Source organism: Mustela nigripes, chromosome 2, assembly GCF_022355385.1.
Source record: "Mustela nigripes isolate SB6536 chromosome 2, MUSNIG.SB6536, whole genome shotgun sequence".
In the NCBI taxonomy this organism is placed as follows: Eukaryota; Metazoa; Chordata; class Mammalia; order Carnivora; family Mustelidae; genus Mustela; species Mustela nigripes.
The window spans coordinates 51159625-51185555 of record NC_081558.1 but is presented as its reverse complement, the minus strand read 5'-3'; the positions used below and the strand labels follow the sequence as shown (position 1 = coordinate 51185555).

The 25931-nt window shown below is 39.7% G+C and overlaps 1 protein-coding gene and 1 long non-coding RNA gene across 2 annotated transcripts in view; one reads left to right on the top strand and one right to left on the bottom strand.

Annotated features, from left to right (window-relative positions):
* The window catches only part of THUMPD3 (THUMP domain containing 3), a 29241-nt gene extending 11405 nt beyond the window's left edge, over positions 1-17836 (bottom strand). The window contains exons 1-5 of the mRNA XM_059390218.1: positions 17754-17836; positions 17028-17114; positions 15985-16270; positions 14788-14865; positions 5906-6376 (exon numbers count right to left, since the gene is read on the bottom strand). Of these exons, the coding sequence (XP_059246201.1) occupies positions 5906-6376; positions 14788-14865; positions 15985-16239 (804 nt within the window). The 5' untranslated portion in view covers positions 16240-16270; positions 17028-17114; positions 17754-17836. The remainder of the gene's footprint in view (positions 1-5905; positions 6377-14787; positions 14866-15984; positions 16271-17027; positions 17115-17753) is intronic.
* A 39-nt stretch (positions 17837-17875) lies between these two features.
* LOC132011526 (uncharacterized) overlaps positions 17876-25931 on the top strand; it is a 63306-nt gene continuing 55250 nt past the window's right edge. The window contains exons 1-3 of the long non-coding RNA XR_009402399.1: positions 17876-18176; positions 18415-18575; positions 19865-19990. This is a non-coding gene — a long non-coding RNA (uncharacterized LOC132011526). The remainder of the gene's footprint in view (positions 18177-18414; positions 18576-19864; positions 19991-25931) is intronic.

Below are 25931 nucleotides of genomic sequence, written 5' to 3'. Positions count from 1 at the left end.
TCATGTGTCTGTTGGCCATCTGGATGTCTTCTTTGCAGAAATGTCTGTTCATGTCCTCTGCCCATTTCTTGATTGGATTATTAGTTCTTTGGGTGTTGAGTTTGCTAAGTTCTTTATAGATTTTGGACACTAGTCCTTTATCTGATATGTTGTTTGCAAATATCTTCTCCCATTCTGTCAGTTGTCTTTTGATTTTGTTAAGTGTTTCCTTTGCTGTGCAAAAGCTTTTGATCTTGATAAAATCCCAATAGTTCATTTTTGCACTTGCTTCCCTTGCCTTTGGCGATGTTCCTAGGAAGATGTTGCTGCGGCTGAGGTCGAAGAGGTTGCTGCCTGTGTTCTCCTCAAGGATTTTGATGGATTCCTTTCGCACATTGAGGTCCTTCATCCATTTTGAATCTATTTTTGTGTGTGGTGTAAGGAAATGGTCCAATTTCATTTTTCTGCATGTAGCTGTCCAATTTTCCCAACACCATTTATTGAAGAGGCTGTCTTTTTTCCATTGGACATTCTTTCCTGCTTTGTCGAAGATTAGTTGACCATAGAGTTGAGGGTCTATTTCTGGGCTCTCTATTCTGTTCCATTGATCTATGTGTCTGTTTTTCTGCCAGTACCATGCTGTCTTGATGATGACAGCTTTGTATACCATGCTGTCTTGATGATGACAGCTTTGTAATAGAGCTTGAAGTTCACAATATTTATTCTTCCAATCCAGGAGCATGGAACATTTTTCCATTTCTTTGTGTCTTCCTTAATTTCTTTCATGAGTACTTTATAGTTTTCCGAGTATAGATTCTGTGCCTCTTTGGTTAGGTTTATTCCTAGGTATCTTATGGTTTGGGGTGCAATTGTAAATGGGAGGGACTCCTTAATTTCTCTTTCTTCTGTCTTGTTGTTGGTGTAGAGAAATGCAACTGATTTCTGTGCATTGATTTTATATCCTGACACTTTACTGAATTCCTGTATAAGTTCTAGCAGTTTTGGAGTGGAGTCTTTGGGGTTTTCCACATATAGTATCATATCATCTGCAAAGAGTGATAATTTGACTTCTTCCTTGCCGATTTGGATGCCTTTAATTTCCTTTTGTTGTCTGATTGCTGAGGCTAGGACCTCTAGTACTATGTTGAATAGCAGTGGTGATAATGGACATCCCTGCCGTGTTCCTGACCTTAGAGGAAAAGCTTTCAGTATTTCTCCATTGAGAATGATATTTGTGGTGGGTTTTTCATAGATGGCTTTGATGATATTGAGGTATGTGCCCTCTATCCCTACACTTTGAAGAGTTTTGATCAGGAAGGGATGCTGTACTTTGTCAAACGCTTTTTCAGCATCGATTGAGAGTATCATATGGTTCTTGTTCTTTCTTTTATTGATGTGTTGTATCACATTGACTGATTTGCGGATGTTGAACCAACCTTGCAGCCCTGGAATAAATCCCACTTGGTTGTGGTGAATAATCCTTTTAATGTACTGTTGAATCCTATTGGCTAGTATTTTGGTGAGAATTTTCGCATCTGTGTTCATCAAGGATATTGGTCTATAGCTCTCTTTTTTGATGGGATCCTTGTCTGGTTTTGGGATCAAGGTGATGCTGGCCTCATAAAATGAGTTTGGAAGTTTTCCTTCCATTTCTATTTTTTGGAACAGTTTCAGGAGAATAGGAATTAGTTCTTCTTTAAATGTTTGGTAGAATTCCCCCGGGAAGCCGTCTGGCCCTGGGCTTTTGTTTGTTTGGAGATTTTTAATGACTGTTTCAATATCCTTACTGGTTATGGGTCTGTTCAGGCTTTCTACTTCTTCTTGGTTCAGTTTTGGTAGTTTATATGTTTCTAGGAATGCATCCATTTCTTCCAGATTGTCAAATTTGTTGGCGTAGAGTTGCTCATAGTATGTTCTTATAATAGTTTGTATTTCTTTGGTGTTAGTTGTGATCTCTCCTCTTTCATTCATGATTTTATTTATTTGGGTCCTTTCTCTTTTCTTTTTGATAAGTCTGGCCAGGGGTTTATCAATTTTATTAATTCTTTCAAAGAACCAGCTCCTAGTTTCGTTGATTTGCTCTATTGTCTTTTTGGTTTCTATTTCATTGATTTCTGTTCTGATCTTTATGATTTCTCTTCTCCTGCTGGGCTTAGGGTTTCTTTCTTGTTCTTTATCCAGCTCCTTTAGGTGTAGGGTTAGGTTGTGTACCTGAGACCTTTCTTGTTTCTTGAGGAAGGCTTGTACCGCTATATATTTTCCTCTCAGGACTGCCTTTGTTGTGTCCCACAGATTTTGAACTATTGTATTTTCATCATCATTTGTTTCCATGATTTTTTTCAATTCTTCTTTAATTTCCTGGTTGACCCATTCATTCTTTAGAAGGATGCTGTTTAGTCTCCATGTATTTGGGTTCTTTCCAAACTTCCTTTTGTGGTTGAGTTCTAGCTTCAGAGCATTGTGGTCTGAAAATATGCAGGGAATGATGCCAATCTTTTGATACCCGTGGAGTCCTGATTTAGGACCGAGGATGTGATCTATTCTGGAGAATGTTCCATGTGCAGTAGAGAAGAATGTGTATTCTGTTGCTTTGGGATGAAATGTTCTGAATATATCTGTGATGTCCATCTGGTCCAGTGTGTCGTTTAAGGCCTTTATTTCCTTGCTGATCTTTTGCTTGGATGATCTGTCCATTTCAGTGAGGGGAGTGTTAAAGTCCCCTACTATTATTGTATTATTGTTGATGTGTTTCTTTGATTTTGTTATTAATTGGTTTATATAGTTGGCTGCTCCCACGTTGGGGGCATAGATATTTAAAATTGTTAGATCTTCTTGTTGGACAGACCCTTTGAGTATGATATAGCGTCCTTCCTCATCTCTTATTATAGTCTTTGGCTTAAAATCTAATTGATCGGATATAAGGATTGCCACTCCTGCTTTCTTCTGATGTCCATTGGCATGGTAAATTCTTTTCCACCCCCTCACTTTAAATCTGGAGGTGTCTTCGGGCTTAAAATGAGTTTCTTGGAGGCAACATATAGATGGGTTTTGTTTTTTTATCCATTCTGATACCCTGTGTCTTTTGATTGGGGCATTTAGCCCATTAACATTCAGGGTAACTATTGAGAGATATGAATTTAGTGCCATTGTATTGCCTGTAAGGTGACTGTTACTGTATATCGTCTCTGTTCCTTACTGATCTACTACTTGTAGGCTCTCTCTTTGCTTAGAGGACCCCTTTCAATATTTCCTGTAGAGCTGGTTTGGTGGCAAATGTATCTTCTAAAAAAAAAATTTTTTTTTTATCTTATCATTGAGCTATACTTTACATAAAGTGGACAAATCCCAAACATACAACAACAGGGAATTTTTACTTATACATACTGTGTAACTGCCACTGAGATAAAGATATACAGTATTTCTAAAAAGGAAAAAAAAAAAGATATACAGTATTTCTAGCACAGGACAGAAGGCTCCCCGCCTTGTCCTCCGACAGTCAGTACCCACCCAAAGTAATCATTAATCTGACTACCACCAGCACAAATTAGTTTTCTTTTTTTGAACTTCATATAAATAAATCATCTAGTATGCACTCTTAAATTTTAAAACGTTTAATTCTTTTTATTTACTATAAGTTACTGTAAGCAGATATCCCCTGAATTTTTATAATATCAACATATTTTGTAGGTTTATGGCTTACACACATTTTTTTTAAATTTTAACTTATAGAGGACACGGATTGCATGGAGCACTGGGTGTGGTGAAAAAATAATAAATACTGTTTTTCTGAAAATAAATAAATTGAAAAAATTTTAAAAAAAATTAACTTTTTTGGAAAAGGTTTCAAACATATAGAAATGCTACTAGAACACTTGCATAGTAACTCCTAAATATACCCTGCACTTAGATTAACCAACTGTTGACCACATGTCATATTTGCTTTATCACCTATTATTTTCTTACTGTGTTTTTAAATTTGACTCACTTAATAATGCCTATGAAATGCTTTTCTGTCCTGTTTTTCTAACACATGATGAAATATAAACTATTCACATAACACACATCCTCCAGTCTTCCACATAACATGATCTTAACAAGAGCACCAGATGACACTTACCTAGCACTTCTTATATGCAAGCCATTGTTCTCTACTTTAAATTCACTACTTCATTTCATATTCACATCCTCCGAGCTAGTTATCTTTTCAATTTATTTTTTTGTTGTTGCATTGTAGTTTACACACTGCTTTCGGGTGAGTTTAGGTTTTTTTTTTTTTTAAGATTTTTTATTTATTTATTTGACAGAGATCACAAGTAGGCAGAGAGGCAGGCTGCTCTCTCTCTGCAGGCTCCCCGCTGAGCAAAGAGCCCGAAATGGGTCTTGATCCCAGCACCCTGGGATCATGACCTGAGCCGAAGGCAGAGGCATAACCCACTGAGCCACCCAGGTGCCCCAGGTGAGTTAGGTATTATTATCTTCCTTTTAAAGTAAGGAAATTGAGGCAGAGATGTCCTCTTACTACCCAAAGTCCCACTGAAGTTGGGATTTGAATCCAGGCAGTGTGGCTTCAAAAATCTGTGTTCTGAGCCCCCCTGCTAACTTCGGGACATTACTATTCTAGTTAGCCTAGTCATTCTTGTAACAGCTATTACATCAAAAAAAAGGAATGGGGAATTGTTCTTCTGATTTGATATGCAAGAAAAATGTACAGAGAGAGTAAGTGACTTGCCCCAGATTCAGGTGTCCCAAAAGCAACAGAAAATGACTTCTTGGTGAAAATGTCAGGTTCTATGGACCTGACATGGATCAAGAGATTCAAAGACTACTCAGCATGGCCCACATGTGAATCACCTGATTAGCAGAAGACTGAGACCAAGGAGAGTAAGAACGCAAAAAGAGGCATCTACATTTATGGATCTAGCAGAATTTAAGAAAGGGAAGAGCTGCCTATAGGATGAATATTAGCAATGATGTCCTGATTTTGGGAGGTTGGGGTTTATTTTAAAAATGTACTCCAGGGATGCCTGGGTGGCTCAGTTGGTTAAGCAGCTGCCTTCGGCTCAGGTCATGATCCCAGCGTCCTGGGATCCAGTCCCACATCGGGCTCCTTGCTCCGCAGGGAGCCTGCTTCTCCCTCTGACTCTGCCTTCCACTCTGTCTGCCTGTGCTCACTCTTGCTTGCTCTCTCTCTGACAAATGAATAAATAAAATCTTTAAAAAAATAAAATAAAATAAAAAATAAATGTACTCCACTTTTTTTTTGTAGTAAAACTCTACAACCAAGACACAAAATACAAAATAACTGCTTTAATTCTGGTTGGATTTTATAATCTGAAAGTCCACATAATGTAAAAAGTACTAGATTAGGGTGCCTGGGTGGCTCAGTGGGTTAAGCCACTGCCTTCGGCTCAGGTCATGATCTCAGGGTCCTGGGATCGAGTCCCGCATCGGGCTCTCTGCTCAGCAGGGAGCCTGCTTCCTCCTCTCTCTCTCTGCCTACTTGTAATCTCTCTCTGTCAAATAAATAAATAAAATCCAAAAAACCAAAAACAAAAATTAAAAAAAAAGTACTAGATTAAAAAACTCCAAGTCTTAATCTTTCCCATCTACTGAGCACTTAGTTTTCAGCAGGTATCACACCAAATACCCAAAATGTATTATGTCAATTAACTTTCAGGACATACTTAGAAGTATATGCCACTGCTGGCTCCATTTGAAACAAAGGCTCAGACAATATGTTGTCCAAAGTTAAGTAGCTGCAGAGTCAAAATCTGCATCTAGATTTGTCTCATAGCCCATGCGCTTGTTAGCCACAACCTATTAGCTCTGTGGCCACAATTTAGCTGACCATAAAACTGGTTAGGCTAAAAATGCTACCTATCTGTGATGGCCTTCTTGAATCATCATAATCAGAGCCAGTACGTACCTCCACATCAAAGTTGGTCATGTCAGCCTTCCATTTAAAATAATCTTGAACAGCACCCCCAAAATCTCTTGCAGCCTCATTTGAGGAAAAGCAGTGTTTCTCTCCTGCCCGGTTGCACGTGACTCTAAACTTCAGCACTTTAGGATGAGTTTCTTCTTTTTCATCCTTCTCGTCTTTGGAAGATGCCAAATCATCACCTACTAATGTTGATATCTCTTCCTTGATGGCTGGATTTTCATAATAGTCTAAGATATGGGAATCTAAGGTATTTTTAGTGAATCCTTTTTTATCCTCTTTCTCAACTGTTTTGTCTCCTTGTCCATTATCAATCTTTTCTCTACCTGAATTCTGATTTATCTTTTTGCGCTTTGTTTTTTTTTTCTTGAAACTGGTGTTAATTTTCCATACTTTTAAAGGGTCTGACCACGGAAGCTTCCCAGCCAGTTCTTCAAAATCCTTGAGAACTTCTTCCTATAAAGGACAGAGAATAAAATCCATACATCTCTCTCATCACCTTCACTGAATTAATCCCTACACTTTGTCTACAGACTACATTAATCATTACACTGGGGGTGGTAGAAGTACAGAACAAAAGAGGAAATAAGACAATGTCTACAATTAAGGAAATTAAAATTTCATTGAAATTTAAGATAAACACAAATTAAGCAACTGAAGAATAATTCTAGACCTGTAGATCAGAAGTTGGGTTTTAAGATTAAAATGTAAGCAATCAGAAACTATTAAAAATGGTTACCCCTAGGGAGGGGAAGTGGGTGGATGAAAAATGGGAGGGAAATTTACCTTTCACTGATTGACTTCCTTCTGAATTTTGTGCTATGTATACATACTACTTTTAAAAGTAACTTTTTTTTTTTAAAGACTTTATTTATTTGACAGAGAGATAGAAAAGTAAGCACAGCAGCAGGCAGAGGAAGAGAGAGAAGCAGGCTCTCTGCTGAGCAGGAAGCCTGATGCGGGGCTCGATCCCAGGACCCTGGAATCATGACCTGAACCAAAGGCAGCCGCTTAACCAACTGAGCCACCCAGGCGCCCCAAAAAGTAATTTAAAAAAATTTTTTTTGGTTTACTTATTTTTAAAGTAATCTCTATACCCAACGTGGGGTTCAAACTCATGAGCCACTGAATGAGCCAACCAGGTGCCCCTAAAAAACAGTATTTTTTAAAAAGAAAAAGAAACCAGAAACAGTGAAAAATGTATCTATCGAGTTTTTTTTTAATGATTTTATTTATTTATCTGACAGAGAGACACAGCAAGAGAGGGAACACAAGCAGGAGTGGGAGGAGAAGCAGGCTTCCCTTGGAGCCAGCAGCCCCATGTGGGTCTCGATTCCGGAACCCTGGGATTATGACCTGAGCTGAAGGCAGATGCTTAACAACTGAGCCACCCAGGTGCCCCTCTATCCAGTTTCTAAATAGTACCCAGAGTCTTTTTAAAAAGTAAATCTGAGGACGCCTGGGTGGCTCAGTGGGTTAAGCCTCTGCCTTAGGCTCAGGTCATGATATCTGGGTCCTGGGATTAAGCCCAGGTCAGGCTTTCTGTTCAGTGGGGAGCCTACTTTCCCTTCTCTCTCTGCATACTTGTGATTCCTTTGTAAAATAAATAAATAAATAAAATCCTAAAAAAAAAAAAAAAAAAAAAAGAAGAAGTAAATCTGATCTGGTGCCTGTGTGGCTCAGTCAGTTGAACAGCTGCCTTTGGCTCCAATCATGATCCTGGAGTCCCAGGATCAAGTCCCACATCAGTCTCCCTGCTCAGCCAAGAGTCTGCTTCTCCTTCTGACCCATCCTCCTCTCCTGTTCTCTCTCAAATAAATAAATAAAATCTTAAAAAAAAAAAAAAGATCATGCCCTCCCTTGCTTAAGGCCTCTCCACAGCTTTCCACCGCACATAAAAAATCTAAATTCCTTAAATAAGCCCAACATAATCTGAACTCTGCCTATTTTGCTTGTATCACTTCAGAACTGTTCTCTCTCCCTGCCTTTTTACCTCTACTTCAAAGATACTTGCTTCATATGGTCTCTGTACTGCTCCCTTCTCATTAGTAATTTAAAAGGTATATCCTCAGAGAGACCTGCTCTTCATAAGGCAGTCCTCTCTAGTCATTCACTTTCCATTTTATTTTATAGAGCTTAGCATTATCTGAAGTTACTAGGTTTATGTTTTGTTCACCATCAAAGCTTCTCTCAGAAGTAGGGTGGAAAGACCTGACATATCCTGACCACTGCTACACGTCTAAACAGTGCATGGCGTACAAACAGTGCTCAATAAATGGCTACTGGATAATCTGATTAAATGTTAAAATGGGTGGTGTTGGGGCGCCTAGGTGACTCAGTGGGTTAAAGCCTCTGCCTTTGGCTCAGGTCATGATCTCAGGGTCCCGAGATCGAGCCCTGCATCAGGCTCCCTGCTCAGCAGGAAGCCTGCTTCCTCCTCTCTCTGCCTGCTTCTCTGCCTACTTGTGACCTCTGTCTGTCAAATAAATAAATAAATAATCTTCAAGGGGGAAAAAAAGGGTGGTGCAGAGCCATGCCATCCAATTCAGGAGCCACTGGCTACACGTAGCTATTGAAAGTTAAAATAAGGGGACCTGGGTGGATTAGTCGTGAAGTGTTTGCCTTCAGCTCAGGTCGTGAACCCAGGGCCCTAGGTTTGAGCTGTGGGTGGGGCTCCTGGCTCAATGGGAAGCCTGTTTTTCCCTCTCCCTCTGTTCCTCTCCCCTTTGTACACATGCACTCTGTCTCCAATACAAACAAATCTTTAAAAATAAAAAAATAGGGGCGCCTGGGTGGCTCAGTGGGTTAAGCCGCTGCCTTCGGCTCAGGTCATGATCTCAGGGTCCTGGGATCGAGTCCCGCATCGGGCTCTCTGCTCGGCAGGGAGCCTGCTTCCTCCTCTCTCTCTCTCTCTGCCTGGCTCTCTGCCTACTTGTGATTTCTCTCTGTCAAATAAATAAATAAAATCTTTAAAAAAAAAAAATAAAAAAAAAAATAAAAATAATTTTTAAAAAATAATGTAAAATGACTTATAATGAAAAGCTCAGGGGCACCTGGCTGGTTCAGGTGGTAGGACATGTGACTCTTGATCTCAGGGTCAAAAATAAGTTCAAGCTGCACACTAAGCATAGAGCTTATTTAAAACACAAACACAAACACAAACAAACAAACAAAAACAAAAGCAAAAAAAGCCCCACCTCAGTTTCTCGATCACTTTAGCCACATTCACATGCTGACAGTTAGTGGTTACTGAACAAGACAGTGCAGACCTAAAACATTCCAGTAAGAAAGTTCTATTGCAGAGTGCTGGTACAGACAGTATATGCTACTGATGATCAAAGTAGAAAGATAATCAGTGTTCACTGATGGAACTGAGACTTGAAATGGAGAACAGTGAAGGTTCTGATACTAACTGAAACCTGATGAATGATGGTAAATTTCAGGTTTGGCAATTCTATCTATAATTATTTCCCTTTTATAAAAGACATCTACAGGACTTGGAGGTTTGTTGTCATGGAGAACACTCACACAGTCCCTTTCTCTCTCCAGACACCATTCTAAACACTACCACCAAACAGAAATACCTCCTTTATCCTAACAGAATCTACACGATACCTAAAATCTTGAACCATAACTTAACAATCTAACCTAAGAATTCCCAGGTGCAGTGAGGGTCAAAGAGAGGTGCAGAAAGACACCAGAGGGAGAATGCCCACAGATTTCAGATAAAGGTTATAGCAGTCTGCAAAGCTGTAGCAAATAAACTGTTCTTTGGAATAGCAGAGAAGTATGTATACCAACAGAAGGAGCTTTTCTAGACTTTGGTTTGTACCAAGAACAAGCAAGGGAGAAAATGGAGGCTAAACAAGGAATCTTACAGACAGGCTCTATTTGTTGTGTTGATAAGGTAGAGGGGCTGAGACAGGTTTTACACTGTAAATAACCCCAAAGCTGCTGATCTCTTCAGGCTAGAGAGAAGTACTGGTTAAAAGAATTTATGCAATAATATGGAAATTGTACCTCAATAAAGCTATTTAAAAAAAGAAGGAAGAGAGACCTCATTCACCTACAACCCTTTGTCAGAAGGAACTTAACAGCAAAGCAGGGGAATTTCTTGCTGGCCTGAACAGTTCCTGGTTTCTCCCACAGGAGCCTCCTATCAATAGCAGGTCCAGGAGGAACTTCCTCATTCACAGCTAAGCAACCATCAAAAGTTATCAGCATGAGATTTATATGAACATAAGAAAGGACAAAGGAGGAAAGGAACAGAAAAACAAAGAGCAGACAAAAAACAGTGACCAGAAAGACACCGCCACAGAGCAGTTGAAAACTGATCAAACATATTGACATGATAGAAGAAAAATGGAATGAGGAAATACCTTGGTAAAATAAGAGCTGCAAGCAGAGATATAAAAGCAGAAAGAAGATGAAGTAAGCCACCATAAAAAGATGAAACAGGAGCTTGTAGAGTTCAAAAAATCAAGAGGAATAAAAAAATAAAACTACTGCAAAAATAAAGACCATACTGAAAGCACCATATACAAAAGACACTGCTGAAAACACAAGGATATGGAGAAAGGTTAAGAAAATACAATGGAAGTGGGCAAAAAGTAAAAAAAAAGATTAAAGAAAATCTTAAAAAATGAAAGAAAGTCAAGAGATTCTACAAATGTATAGCTGATTTATCTGTGAAAAAAAGATTTGAGATAATGAAAGAAAAAAATTTAGGGGTGCCTGGCTGGCTTAGCTGATAGAGCATGCAACTCAGGTTGTGAGTTTTAGCCCCACACTGGGTGTAAAGCTTACATAATAAAAAAAATAATAACAATTCAAGAAAAATTTCAATAAATGGATGTGGATATGAACTTTTCTATAAACTGACAAGTCTTGACAAGGAATTATTGACAATGAGACAACCTAATCAACTTGTAAAACTTCAGAGATTAAAAATAAAATCTGGGCATGATGCAAAAATATAAAGAAAGCAACAAATAAGGGGGGAAAAAACGATGGCTTCAGAATTTTCCATGGCAACATTTGTTTTTTTTAAAGATTTTATTTATTTATTTGACAGAGATCGCAAGCAGGCAGAGAGGCGGGGGGCGGGGGAGGGGGAGCAGGCTCCCCGCTGAGCAGAGAGCCCGATGCGGGGCTCGATTCCAGGACCCTGGGATCATGACCTGAGCAAGGGCTTGATGCGGGGCTCGATTCCAGGACCCTGGGATCATGACCTGAGCAAAGGCAGAGGCTTTAACCCACGGAGCCACCCAGGCACCCCTATGGCAACATTTAATGCTAGAAGAAAAAAGAATACTGCCTACGGTATTTTTCAGGAAGAAAAGCATGACTCCAAATTTTATACTTAAAGCTATTCATCAAGCATAAAGCTGAAAAAGAATCATTTCTGAACTAATGCCATTTAAGAGATTTAAAGAAAACAAAAAACAAAAAACAGGGGTGGGTGCCTGGTGGCTCAGAGGGTTGTGCCTCTGCCTTCGGCTTGGGTCATGGTTTCCGGGTCCTGAGATACAGCCTTGTATCCGGCTCTCTGCTCAGCGGGGAGCCTGCTTCCCCCTCTCTCTCTGCCTGACTCTCTGCCTACTTGTGATCTCTCTCTGTCAAGTAAATAAATAAAATCTTTAAATTAAAAAAAAAAAAAAAAGAAAATGGATTACGACTACAGGCAGAATCTGTCATTTGTAAATATCACAAATTGGAATTTAGTTGGAGAAGGAAGGAAAGAAAAGATGCTGACATCTTCCTCTGTGAAGAGATTAAAGGACAGAAGTTAAAGCTGCTAAGCAAATGTATTTAAAAGAACTGGGGTTGGGGCACCTCAGTGGCTCATTTGGTTAAGCTTCCGACTCTTGATTTCATCTCAGGGTCATGAGTTGAAGCCCTATGTTGGGCTCCATGCTGGGTGTGGCACCTACTTAAAAATATATATATAAATAAATAAATTTTAAAAAGCACAGGGGTCAACACTAAGAAAAAAATAAAACTGGTGGGTGAAAAGGAAGGAGGGGAGATGTGGAAAATATGCCAACTTCATCACTGCTCTTAGTAGGGATTTAAAAAAATACTAAATTGTAGTTTAAGTTGTAGTTACAGTAACAGCTAGAAACCTTATAGCCAGATTTCGGCACAAAATAAAACCTTCCAAACTAGTATAAAACAATCTGTAAAAATGCAAAGAAAACACACAGAGAAACTTAAACTAAGAAAAAGCAGAATGCGTGTGACATAAATGTGACAGAACCAAGACCAAACACTTCTGACTTAGCAGTAAGTACTGGTAAGATTAACTACCTTTTTAAACAGAAAAATGACCCACAGATTGAATAGGTATATGGATATATAAAAGATATCTGCTGAACCACTGTAAAAGCAAGGTATGAAAAACCCTAAAGTCCTAAATGAGAATGTTAAATTATGATGTAGTGAAATCCAACATGACATTGGCATGATCTTCAAGATATAGGAGAAAAGGCAAAGCACAAAACTATGTATGGCATGCTTTAATTTGTCTAAGTACATAAAATGCACATATTTATAATATATCTCTAGAGGGATAGCCAAGAAATTGGTGGTAGAAGTTGTTGCCTCCAGGGAGGGAACTGGATGGTTTGGAGATAGAGGAACAAACACTTTTCACTGCATATCCTTTGGATCTTTACAATTTTGCTCGAAGTACATGTATTACCCAGTTTTAAAAACAACCCATATAAAGCATAGATATTACCTTTTTTTAAAATAGGTTAATCAATTCATGATATCTGAATCTCTCTCTATAAACCTATAAGAATACTAGATAACATGCTACTTATAAGATATGGGAAAGTATAATGCCACAAACAATGAAATTGATGGGCAACAGAAAGCAAGAAGCTAATATTTAAAAACAAGGGTATGGGGGAAAAAAAGAAAACCAAAAACCACACACACACACACACACACACGAAAAAATAAAATAAAAACAAAAGTACGGGGATACGTTGCAATTTAAGTCCATAAAGGGAAAGGCTTAACAATATTTCACGGTATCATACATGCCCTTGCACAGATCTGAAAATCTACCTTAATCCTTGCTGTTCTTCTTTTGGGACTTCCACCAGCAAACTCTTTTGCAGTTACTTACAAAGCAATTTTGAAAAGCTGGCTCATGTAGAACCATTACATAGTATCAAATTCACCTCCAAATCGAGCTCAAAACCATCCAAAATAATTCAAACTCTAAGATGCCAAAACACAGGAATTTAAGAAAATATTAACAAAGGCCAGAATTTAAGATGGAACTTTACAGGGTTTTTAATTTTTTAATAGTTTTTATAAATGCCTATTAGCATTTACTCATGTATAGAATTGGCTATTAAAATTTCCAAATACTAAAGAGCAAAAATTTTCAGTAGCCTTCCTGTTATGTTCCAGTTTTACTGATATGATTCAGTTGACAATGACTATCAGAAGTCTGAAGGGTTATAATGCTAGTACTGAAAGTTACATTTTTAATTAACACAATTTTAATCTATTCTTAGCTTGAATTCTTTTAGGTCTGGTTTTATTTTTTCTAGACTGGTGAGTTCACATCACTTCGATTGGTTTGCTTTGGAAATCAACCTGTTGCCAATAAATAAAAAACTACAGAACTAGGCAATATATCATAGATTTTAAAAATACATTGTTTCTAATATAGGCAATACACCACAGAAAATTTTCAAGCATTCGATTCTGGAAACCTGGCCAAAATACAATGTGGAGAAATACTAAGGCTTCACTGCAATCTATTTTTCAATCTTCAACTTAGTTTCCAATATTTTGGAATCAGATGCTAAATACAAATTGGAAACAGAGCCATTGTCTTAAGAAGTGAAGGAGTATTTAGATATTATTTTAGTTTTATTTTTCAAAAAAGTGAAGTTAGAGAAGAAAGCAGGACAAAAGCAGAACTGTGAGAGAAGTATTATACGTAGATGATTCACTCACTTAATCTTTGATTCACAGTCTGGAAGCAATTCTATTTGAAATCGTATATATAAGCAAAACTAATCTAAAGTATATACCTTTTTGTAATAAAATAAAACTATTTTATTTCTTATACAATTCGATATTTTACTATATTGACTTTTGTTAATTTATTTTTTGTTATTCTTTCATCTTTTACAAAAGAGATGCAACTGACATACAACATTATTTTAGTTGCAGGTGTACAACATGATGATTTAGTATTTGTATATATTGTGAAATGACCACAATGTCTAGTAAACATCTATCACCCTACATAGTTCTAAAAATTTATCATGCGATGAGATTTTTTAACATCTACTCTATTAGCAACGTGCAAATATGCAGTACAGTATCATCAGTTATAGTCATCATGCTATAAATTACACCCCCAGGACTTATTTATTTTAGAGTTTTAAGTTTGTACCTTTTGACCCTCTCCCATCTATTTTGCCCACTACTCACAATATTGATTTTTTTAAAAAACAACTCTTGGCTGGGGTGCCTGGGCAGCTGTCAGTAAAGCATCCAACTTGATTTCAGCTGGGGTCATGATCTGAGGATTATGGGATCAGGCCCCACATTGGACTCTGCCCAGTGGGGAGTTGGCTTGAGGTTCTCTCTCTCTCCCTCTCCCTCTGTCCCTTCTCCCCTACTCTCTACCCCCTCTCAAATAAATCTTTAAAAAAATAAAATATAAAAACTTTTAGGATGAGCGGTCACAAATTTCTCATTTTTATGTAAAATCCTCCCAGTATTCTATAATATTTATGCAGTAGTAATGCTAAATGATAGAATGCAAAATGTGGGAATAATCTCTTTGGGGAAGATGGCTAAAGTCAGCTACCATGTTTGGGAAAACTCACCTTTGTTTCTTTGAACTGGTAATCTTTAAACTCCTTAACAACCACAAATAAGTTATCAACTGATCTCAGACAATGAACCTGGAGAAGGGGAAAAAATGTTAGAAACAAAGTCCTAAAAAAGCTTTTGAATCACATGAACTATCAACACTTAAATATAAAAAATTACGTACATACATTTTAAAGAAGCTAATACCTATAATTTGTACTTTAAATTTTTCCCGCCTCCCCAGTATCCCATGCTTTTGGTTACCCATTAGCTTCTATTCCCCTAAAGAAATGTAAGAAGGAAGATGGAAGGATAGCTTGAAGGGCTACCAGGGAAACACAGGTTTAGGGGAGAAAGGAAGATAAAGAAAGACAATGGTGCTTTATCGTATTTCCCTCATGGCTCCCTAGGGTACACTGTAGAGTGCAGTGGTTAAGAGCACAGGGTTTGAGGTCCAGCAGAGCGACCCTGCAGAAGTTACTTATTCCTAAGCCTAATAATTAATGAGGATAATAAAGGCCCTATCTTCACAAAGCAGCTGAGGTTATTAACTAAGATACTGGGTGGAAAATATCTGCTTGACAATTCATCCCCCAAATATTTATTGGGTGTCTACTATATGCCAGACACTAAGAAGTTGGGAGGTATCAAAAAAAAAAAAAAAAAAAAAAAAAAAAAAAAAAAGAAGTTGGGAGGTATCAGCCCAAGAAAACCTAAAAAATTCCTGCTCTCATGATGCTTACATGGTAATGAGATATTAGTTAGCTTTTATTCAAGTGGGATGGCAGTTTGCTGAGCACTTTTCCCTTTCAGTGGTTCCTAATTACTTCTGAGCAAGAATCTCCTTGACATATTATTAAAAGAAAAATCTCTCCTTTATGCTTCACCACCAAAGTCTAAACTTCAGTTAAATGTTAAAGTAAATAAATTCATGGACATCTGATATTCAGAATTTCTTCAAAAGTCACATAGGATTCTTTCTGGTGAAATTCATTCTCAGGAAATATTAGGATTACTTCTAAAACTATAGAAAACCTACTAGTCAAACTTACAGGTCAGTACTGAAAGGAAAATGCAGTAAGACTTTAAAATCACCAGATGTGAGGCAGAGCAAAGAAAAGCAAAAAGAATTCAAGAGGGATGGGTAAGGCAGAAAATAATCGTAAAATGACCTTTCTAGAAAACTATTTTAAATATTGCTTCATTCAAACCTGAGCCAGACTTTCCACTGAAATGTCAAAATATATCTTGCCCCGGTCTTTGCTGATTTTGCATGATGACCCCAATTTCTCTCTCACTTCATCTGCAGCTGTTTGCTCAAAACCAGTAGGTACAGTGGCTCCAATAGTGACTTGGAGGTGCTCAGACTCACTTCTGGGACCACTTTCTGTCACTTGATTAGCCCTCCAGTTCTCATGAAGGTTCACATCCAAGAGCTGCTTAGTGGCTTCTTGAACATCACACATGTTGGCAGTGCTTCAGAGATGCCGACAGTCCCTTTAAAAGCAGTACAGAAAAGAAAAAGAGATAATGCCTAAACATTATCACCTCATATTTCAACCATAATTAAAAAACACCTACTTTCTGGGCACCTGGGTGGCTCAGTGGGTTGGGCGCCCGCCTTCAGCTTGAGTCATGATCCCAGGGTCCTGGGATCCAGCCCCTCATTGGGCTCCCTGCTCAGCAGGGAGTCTGCTTCTCCCTCTGCCCCTCCTCGCGGCTCATTCATACTTTCTCTCCCTCAAATAAATAAATAAAATCTTTAAAAAACAAAACAAAAAACAAAACACCTGCTTTTGAGGGCTAGAAGAATAACAAGGCAACACAACCACACGGCCATATGCAGTCAACACACCTGAATCAATATTCACCGACGATAAAAGGATTGAATAACATGGGCACAGAGGACCAGATGTAAAAACTGTGATATTATTTAAAAAGCAACATAGATGCTAAGGAAGAAAAGGAGACAGAGAAGTAGTATTTCCACAGCATGCTATGTTTGGTTTGGGACCATCTGTGTTGATAACAGCCACCTCATAGAGTTAACAATTCCCCAACAGAGGCTGCAAGAACACATTCAAATATGTTACTACATCTAGTCCTTTTTCAGTTAGTAGTTAAGAACATGGGGCTCTGGAACCACAGATATGCGTCTGAATTCTTGCCCTCACCATTCACAGGGTGAATGGCCTAAAACAAGTTTATTCTCCTATGCATCAATGTCCTCATCTGTAAGAACGAGAATTAATACCTCTCTTCTAGAGTTGTTGGGAGACTTGAGAAGAACATACTGCCAGGCCCATGATTAAAACTTTCTAAGAGAGTATCCATCTTCCTCCTTTGAAATAGACAGTGAATCATGCGTTTAAAAAAGATTTACATCCACGATCTAATCTGGGAACCAAGGGGTGGCAACGGTATTTGTGAAGTATCTGTAACAGTGAGCCAAACTTCCTGTCTCTAAGCGCGGGGTGGGGACGGCAGCGGAATTTACAGGGGTGGGTAGTGGGGATCAACAGCGCTCACTAGATTTCAAAGGCTGTGTGACCCAGAACAACACAAGCAGGCAGAGCACCTAGCATTGTTCTTGCTCTGTGCCCGGGCAGGCGACAGTGTATGTAACACTAATAAAAGTCAGTTCCAGCTCCGAAGGAGCTCATAATCCCCGTGAATACTACTTCCATCTCCTAAATAAAGCAGCTTGAGCCCACGAAAGGTCATATCCCGCCCAGGGTCAGAGAGAGCCGATCAGTGGCGCAGGCTGGAATGCGTCTCTCGACTCACACCCTCCGCCCCAGAGACAGGAATCCCAGGGTTGTGGGTGAAGGCCTAGAAGAAGCAACCGAAAAAGCTCCGCAACAGGATGGGCTAAAGTCCAGTTCGGTGTTGGCCAGGGTCGTAAGACAAAGGTCGTCCCTCCCTCCCGAGGGGCAGCGGTGCCACACCCGGCCACTCCCACCCGCCGCCGCCCGGTTACCGTCCGCCAGCGTAGACCCTTCTCGCTCCGGCTCCCCGCCAGACCCAGCGCGCTGATGTCACGCCGCCGGAAGCCGCCTCGACTTCCCCGGAAACGGAAGTTAGGCCGCGCGGTCCCAGATGCTCAGAGCTGGGGAAGGGCGCTCGCGAAAGGTCAGGGAGCGAAGAACATGCGCATTACGGTTTGTGCGCGGTGGCGCCGCTTGTGTGGTAGTCGGCTGTAGCAGCTGGGGCTAGCCTCGTCTGCCAGCCGAACCTGGAGAGCCCCAGAGCTCGTGGCCTGTTATCATAGTAGCTAACTTTTACAGCGTGCTTAGCCGTGCCAGGCACTGCGTAAGCGCTTCACACGCGTCATTTCATTTGCTCCAACAACTCTTTGAAGTAGCACGGAGTACTACACGGACCAGTTTTAAAGTCGAAAAAAGTGAGACTCAAAGAGGTTACATATCTTGCTCAAACTGTCAGGCGCAGCGTTTTGGAAGCAGAACTGGGTCTTGAATCTGGATAGTGTGACTCCAGAATGCTTCCTCATCACGTCTGACCCAGTGTTGTGGAAACTAGTCTCTTAGTTATAATTGTCTTCACTACTTCTGTCCAATTGCGCTCTTGATTACTTAATACTATTCTCTAAATACATATATTTTAAAATATTTATTTATTAGAGACGGAGTAAGTTGGGGAGAGGCCGACAGAGAGGGAGGGAGAATCTCAAGACTCCACCCTCTGTCTGTAACCCCTTGGAGGAGCTGGATTTCACACCCTGAAATCATGACCTGAGTGGAAATCAAGTGTGCTCTCTAGGGAGTAAGCCACCCAGTCTCCCGTAAGTACATGTTTTTAACTTATTTTAGAAGGAAACATGTGGGGTCGCTTGGGTAGGGCTCAGTCGTTAAGCATCTGCCTTCGGCTCAGGTCTTGATCCCAGGGTTCTGGGATCGAGTCCCACATCGGCTCTCTGCTTGGCGGGGAGCCTGCTTCTCCCTCTCCCAGTCCCCCCTGCTTGTAGTCCTTCTCTCGCTCTCTCGCGCTCTCTGTGAAATAAATAAATAAAATCTTTAAAAAAAAAGAAAGAAAGAAAGAAAGAAACGCGTGCAACTCAACAACAACAAAACACCCCAATTTTACAAAGGGCTATGGCTTGAATATATTTACAAATAAGATACATTTATGGACAGTTGTCACTGAAAAGATGCTCTATGTCATTAGAGAAATGAAAATTAAAACCAAAATGAGGGGCATCTGGATGGCTCACTCAGTTAAGCATCTGCCTTAGGCTTGGGTCATGATCCTGGGGGCATGAGATCCAACCCCACTGGGCTCCCTGCTCAGCTGTGAGACTGCTCCTCTCTTCCACTTGTGCTCTCTCTCACTCTCTTTCAAATAAATAAAATCTTTTAAAAAAATGAAATACATACTTTGGTGGCTATTTTTTTTTTTTAATGGACAGTTAAAAGTTACCTATAGAGCAATGGAACACTTACATGTTGCTGGTGGGAATGAAAAATGATACAGCCACTTTGGAAAACAGTTTTGCCTTTCCTCAGAAAGATAAACATAATTACCACATGACCCAGCAATTCTGCTTCTAGGTGTATACCCAAGAGAACTGAAAAATAGATGTTCAAACAAAAACATGGACTTGATATGCCTGCAGCATTATTTGTAATAGCCCCAAAGTGGAAACTCAAATATTCACCAGCTGATGAACATAAAAAGCACAATTAATAAATCCATACCATGGAATATTATTCAGTCATTAAAAAGAATGAAGTACTATACTGATTCATGCTACAAAATGGGTAAACCTTGAAAACATTATGCTAAGTGTGAAAAAAACAGTGCCAAAAGACCACATATATAACTCCCTTAATATGAAATTCCAGCAAAACCAATATAAAGAGACAGAAGGATTAGTGGTTGTTTAGGGCTAGAAAGAGCGAAGACGTCGGTGGTGATAGCTAAAGGGTATGGGTTTTTTTGAAGGGGGAATGAGAATGTTGTGGAATTATATAGTAATGATGGTTGTACAACATGGTGAATACACTAAAAAACTTGAGTTGTACAGTTTAAAACTTTTTAAATGGAGAATTTTGTGTGAATTTTATCTCAAAGGAAACTTTGGTCTCATGGGAAATTCATCTGCAGTTTCCTCTGATGGAAAATGATAATGAGTTGTTGAAACAGGCACCTGGGTGGCTCAGTCAGTTAAGCATCTGCCTTCAGCTGATGTCGCAAATGGTAAGATTTCATTTCTTTTGATGGCTGCATAGTATCCCATCGTGTGTGTGTGTGTGTGTGTGTGTGTGTGTGTGTATCACATTGTATATATATACCACATAGTATTCCATTGTATATATATACCACATCTTTTTTATCCATTATCTGTTGATGGACATCTAGGTTCTTTCCATGGTTTGACTATTGTGGACATTGCTGCTATAAACATTTGGATGCATGTGCCCCTTCGGATCACTACATTTGTATCTTTAGGGTAAATACCCAGTAGTGCAATTGCTGGGTCGTAGGGTAGCTCTATTTTCAACTTTTTGAGGAACCTCCATGCTATTTTCCAGAGTGGCTGAACTAGCTTGCATTCCCACCAACAGTGTAGGAGGGTTCCCCTTTTACATAAGGCTTTCTTGACCTAATGAGAGGGATTAAAACATTGAAAAGATTCTCTCCACCTGATTTAGTGTTATTTAATGCATTTATACTTTATACTGTCTAAAATCACTTCTGGAGAACCTGGGTGCCTTAGTCAGTTAAGCATCCAACTCTTTTTTTCTTTTAAGATTTTTAAATTTATTTATTTCAGACAGAGAGAGAGAGGAAGAGAGCATGAGCTGGGGGATAGGCAGAAGCCAAGGGAGAAGCAGACTCTCTGCAGAGCTGGGAGCCAGACACGGGGCTCAATCCCAGGACCTGGAGATCATGACCTGAGCTGATGGCAGACATTCAACCATCTGAGCCACCCAGGCACCCCAAATGTCCAACTCTTGATTTCAGCTCAGGTCATGGTTTCAGGGTCTTGAGATCAAACCCTGTGGTGGGCTCCTCACACAGTGGGGAGTCTGCTCGGGATTCTCTCTCCCTTTCCCCCTCCGCTCCTCCCCCTGCTCTCTCTCTCTCTCTAAAAAGTAAGTAAGTCTCAAAATAAAATCATTTCTCATAAACAGATCTCATACTTGGGGAACATTGCTCTAAAACATTATCTGCCTGTGGTATCATGGTAGGTGTCATTTAAAAATGACAGAATTTATTGAGCATCTGTTATTATGTGTCAGACATTCTTGTAGGCACTAGTGATAACAGCAGAGAAAAATTATCTAGATCCTAATGAAAAATAGAGACAATACAAGGAACATGTAACATCCTGGTGTGATAAGTATAATGGAGAAAAACTAAGCAAGCTGGGGGGATGGAGAGTGCTGGAGAGAAGGAGGGGAATGCTTATTTTATATCAGTTGGTTGGGAAAGGTCTCATTGATGTGGTGACAAAGCAGAGCCAGAAAAAAATGAGGGAACAAGACATTTGGATATCTGGGGGAAAAGCATTCCAGGCAGAGGGCAGGCATATGTTCTAAATGGTCTAGGAAGATCCAGGAGGCTAGTGTGGCTTGGGAGGAGTGAAAGAGGGTTAGGGAGGATTAGATGGGGTGGGTATATCATATAGACCAATGTTTTAGAAATTATCACACATTTGAAAAGGATCACTCTGGCTTCTGAATGTGCAAGGATGGAAGCAGTTATCAGGCTATTTCAGTGGTGCAAATGAGAAATACTGACAGTTCAAACTAGGATATTAGGGACGGGTATGGTGAGAATTGTCAGATTCTAGTGTATTTTGAAGGATGTCACTGCTGATGGATTGGATGTGGTTTTGAAAAGAAGAACAGGAAGTTTGGGGGAATGCATGCTGAAGAACTCCCACTAAAATGCTGTGAAGAAAGTAAAAATGGACACATTTGCTCTTTAAAGTTCTGGTTCTGATTTATTGCAAAGAGTAATGGTATTTTGGCTTATGTCAGAAAAACCCTGGTATCTGCTGTAAAAAGTATTGACTAAAGTGGATCCTTGCTCCAAGATGCCAGTTTTGGGTAAGTGACACATACATGTAGAAATAGAAGCTTCTAATTTCTTTCTAACAGTAGTGTTACATTAAACTAAAGTGACCTCTATGTAAATAAGCAAATGATTAAATTAGATAATTTCCATCAGATATAGTGACACAAATTAGGAATTCAGTGTTAGTTGTTCCCATGAGCCCAGATATCTATTTTACCCTAACCGCTGTCTATTCTTGCCTATTGTTTTTTTTTTTTTTAAGATTATTTATTTATTTGAAAGAAAGAGAGCACAAGCAGGGGGAAGGGCAGAGGGAGAAGCAAATACCCCACTGAGCAGGGAGCCTTATGTGAGGCTCATTGTGGGGCTCCATCCAGGGACTCTGGGATCATGACCTGAGCAGAAGGCAAATGCTTAACTGACTGAGCCACCCAGGAAACCCATATTCGTGCCTATTCTTAAGGCTAAAACAGAGTCATGGTTAGAAAGTCAAATAGTACAGCCACTTCCCAGCCCAGCCCCTTCCTTTGCTCTTTTACAGAAGCAAAAACTATTAACTACTTCTTCCTTTAGTTCACATAGTGACTTCCTTCATGTCTCTAAATAGCTGCTTATAGTGCTGTTGCTTGCATTTTCAATTTTGGTCATTATCTACAGACTCTGTTAGGGTACTTGAGGCTTAGCATATTAATATCCCCACCATCCCACTTCCCTTTCTTTTATCTTCCCATTAAAGTTACAACCAAATATAGGGGGTGTCTGGCTGGCTTAGTCAGAAGAACATGCAACTGTTGATCTTGGGGTTGTGAATTCAAGCCCTATGAGGGGGTGTAGAGATTACTTTAAATAAATAAATAAATAAATGTTGCAACCTGATATAGTTTGTTCCTCTATGTTAAATTTACTGGGTAAATTTAAGTAATATATTAAACATCTTTTTGTTTTATCAACTATAGACAGCATCTCTTGATCCCCCACACTGTAAGATGAGGGTTTTGTCAGCACTCCTGGCCTTTTCTCTACCTGTTTTTCTGTCTTTGTGCTTCCCAATCTAGTTTTTTAAAAGAGGATTCCAGGGGCACCTGGGTGGCTCAGTTGGTTGGGTGACTGCCTTCGGCTCAGGTCATGATCCTGGAGTTCCGGGATCGAGTCCCACATTGGCTCCCTGCTTAGCGGGGAATCATCTTCTCCCACTGACCTTTCTCCACTCATTCTCTCTCTCTCTCTCAAATAAATAAATTAAAAAAAGAAAAAAAAAGAGGATTCCATTTAACAGGTTGGAATCCTGTGGAGATGTAATTGAAAGAAAGGGGGGGGGAGGGAGGTCCCTACACCTGTTTCTAATTCAGTAAACTACTGAAATTCCATCTTCCCCAAGAAAACCTTTTGGACATTACTGGGAAATGAGTGATGTGTCTACAGTCCTATTCACAAAATGATAGCCTGGGAGTCCATGAACTCTTAACCCAACAGACCTTTGGCCTGTTGGCTGTTAACAACCAGAGGGGAAAACAATCAGCCTTGGCCATGCCCTAAACAAGCTGAGGTTTATTTACTTTTCCCATGCCCTTTCAAACCGAAGGCTATAAACTGCTTTAGTAATATAACTCCTGTGAGAACTCTCTGACAGAATTAGTGACATCACCGTGAATTTTCAAGAGAATGTATGTGAAATTTATTGTTCACCTTGAACTTCATATAGATAGGTAAATTGATTCAAAAGCAAGTCATTCACTTTGAAAGGAACTGTATCTTGGCTGTAATTGAGATTATAAGGGTTGGGGGGCAGAGAGATGGTAATGAGCTAGGAAGCAAAACATTGCTGCCACCTAGTGGTTTTTCATTCTGAAACACTGCTGTTCTTTAAAAGCACAGACAACAGAATAGGAACTAACTTAGTACAGGAGATGCCCAACAAAGGTCCCGAACCAGGGAAGCTTCCATTTTCTCCTCCCTTGTTAGAAAAAGATGTTAGTGAACCTTGTGCAAATGGTCAGAGGCAAAACAAGGTATTAATGGGATTAGTCTGTGAGAGGCTGCTCCTTTTGTGGAGACAGAGGAATTAACAGAGCACTGACAAAGGCAAACTGTTGTAGGTCAACAACTGGCAACCACCAGATCTCTAGCATGAAGCGGCAGCTCCAAAAGGAAGCAGGAGGTGCAAGAAATGAACAGAGAGGGACCACAGTAGGGCAGGCCCTCTCAGAACTAGTCACTGCTGCAGCAGCATGGGTCCAGAGGCACAGCAAAATTAGAACCAAGACCAGCAGGGATAAAGATGATCAAGTCACATAGACTCAGGATCACTGATCAGCAACAGCTCTGGATACTGTGGTTGAGACTGTACTACTGCCTGATTTAGAGTAAACTACTCAGGGCATTCAGGGATCAACAAAAGTAAATCAGGCTACTTCATAGTAGTCCTGTGGATATAGATATTGTTATCAAACCTGTTCTACAGATGATGAACCTGAGGTTAAGTCACTAGCCCAAAGTCACAGAAATAATGAGACTTAGAACCAAGATTTGAACCAAAGAAGTTTAACCCCAGGGTCTGAGCTCTTAACTACAATGATTTCCTGCTTCCCTCAGGGAGAGGAACAAGGGTTTTAACTCCTCTAACTCTACTGAATGCTGTATTGAGGGAGGGTTGTGAATTAGAACTATAAAAGTGGCTTAGATCTGGTCCTAGATCTGTCACCTACTTGCAGGAGGGTACTTAACTTTTCAGGAACTAAGTTTCCTTACTTATAAAATAGGGACATAAAGGAGACTATTTCATAAGTTGCTCTGCAGATTCACTGAGATAATACACAGTTTCTGGCATGTGGCAAATAAGATAACTTGCCTACAAAGATGATTGCCAACAGTTTTCATAATTGTCAGTACTACTACTCTTGTCCACAAGAGGTAGAATCTATTTCCCTTCTCCTAGAGTCTGGGCTGAGCTTATGACTTGGTTTGACCAGTGGAATGTGCCAGTATGTTATTAGCTAGTTCTAAGCATATGTCTTAAGAGGACTGTCTTACTCTCTTGGATCATTTGTGCCACTAGGTAAGGAAGCCCAGCCTAAGCCCTGGCTCAAGCCCAGCCATGAGTGTACCAAGTGAGATCAGAACACTGACCTGCTAATGTACAGAATTATGAGAAATAGATCATTGTTCGGGCACCTGGGTGGCTTAGTCTGTTAAACATCTGACTTCAGCTCAGGTCTATCTTAGGATAGAGGCCCTAAGGCTCCCTGCTCAGCAAAGAGCTGCTTCTCTCTCTCTCCCTCTGCTCCTCCCCCTGCTCGTGCTCTCTCTCTCAAATAAATAAATAAGTAAAATCTTTTTAAAAATTAAAAGAAATAAATTACTGTTGTTAAACTACTAAGTTTTGGAATAGTTTGTTATGTACGAAATGGAAAGTCCTCAGTAAATAGTATCTGTTAGTATTATAATTGGTGCTGGTGAGGGATTCAGCCAAATACCTGACCCACCTTTCCTTAGGCCACTGATCTCCCTTCTCTTTTACTGGAATAGTCTGGGAGAGACAAGAGATATGTGTGCAGATGAACACTGTTTATTACAAATATGTGTTTTCTTTTAAAACCAGAAAATTACTGGGTATCAGCTCAGAGAGACTTTGTCAGCATTTCAAATTGCTATATACATTTGAGATAATATAGAAACATATTTCTTCACACATTTACAATTCATACTTTTCACTAGATTGGTTACGGTGGGACCTTCCAAAGCCTTTACGTTGGAGGATCTGAGGCATAAACAGAGACTTATTCTTTGAATCCAGCATCTCAAAGCCCTGAGGATGATTCTTTAACTTTCATCTCCTTTTTTCTTTCCTTCCTTAAATCCTGTTTCTGTCTATACATGTCTTTGCCTTCTTTCTGTGCCTTTCCTATCTCTTTTCCTTACTGTGACAATTAAGTAAGCTCTTTCTTACCAAAATGTAAGCTCTGAGAACGGGGAAATTTTTTTATCCATTTTGTTCTTTACGGAGCACTTTTTATTTAGAACAATGCCTGGCACACTGAAGGCCTGCAGTGAATGTGTACTGAATGACTTAAATAATGCATGTGAAAGCCCTGAGAACAGTGTCCGGCCTGGAGTA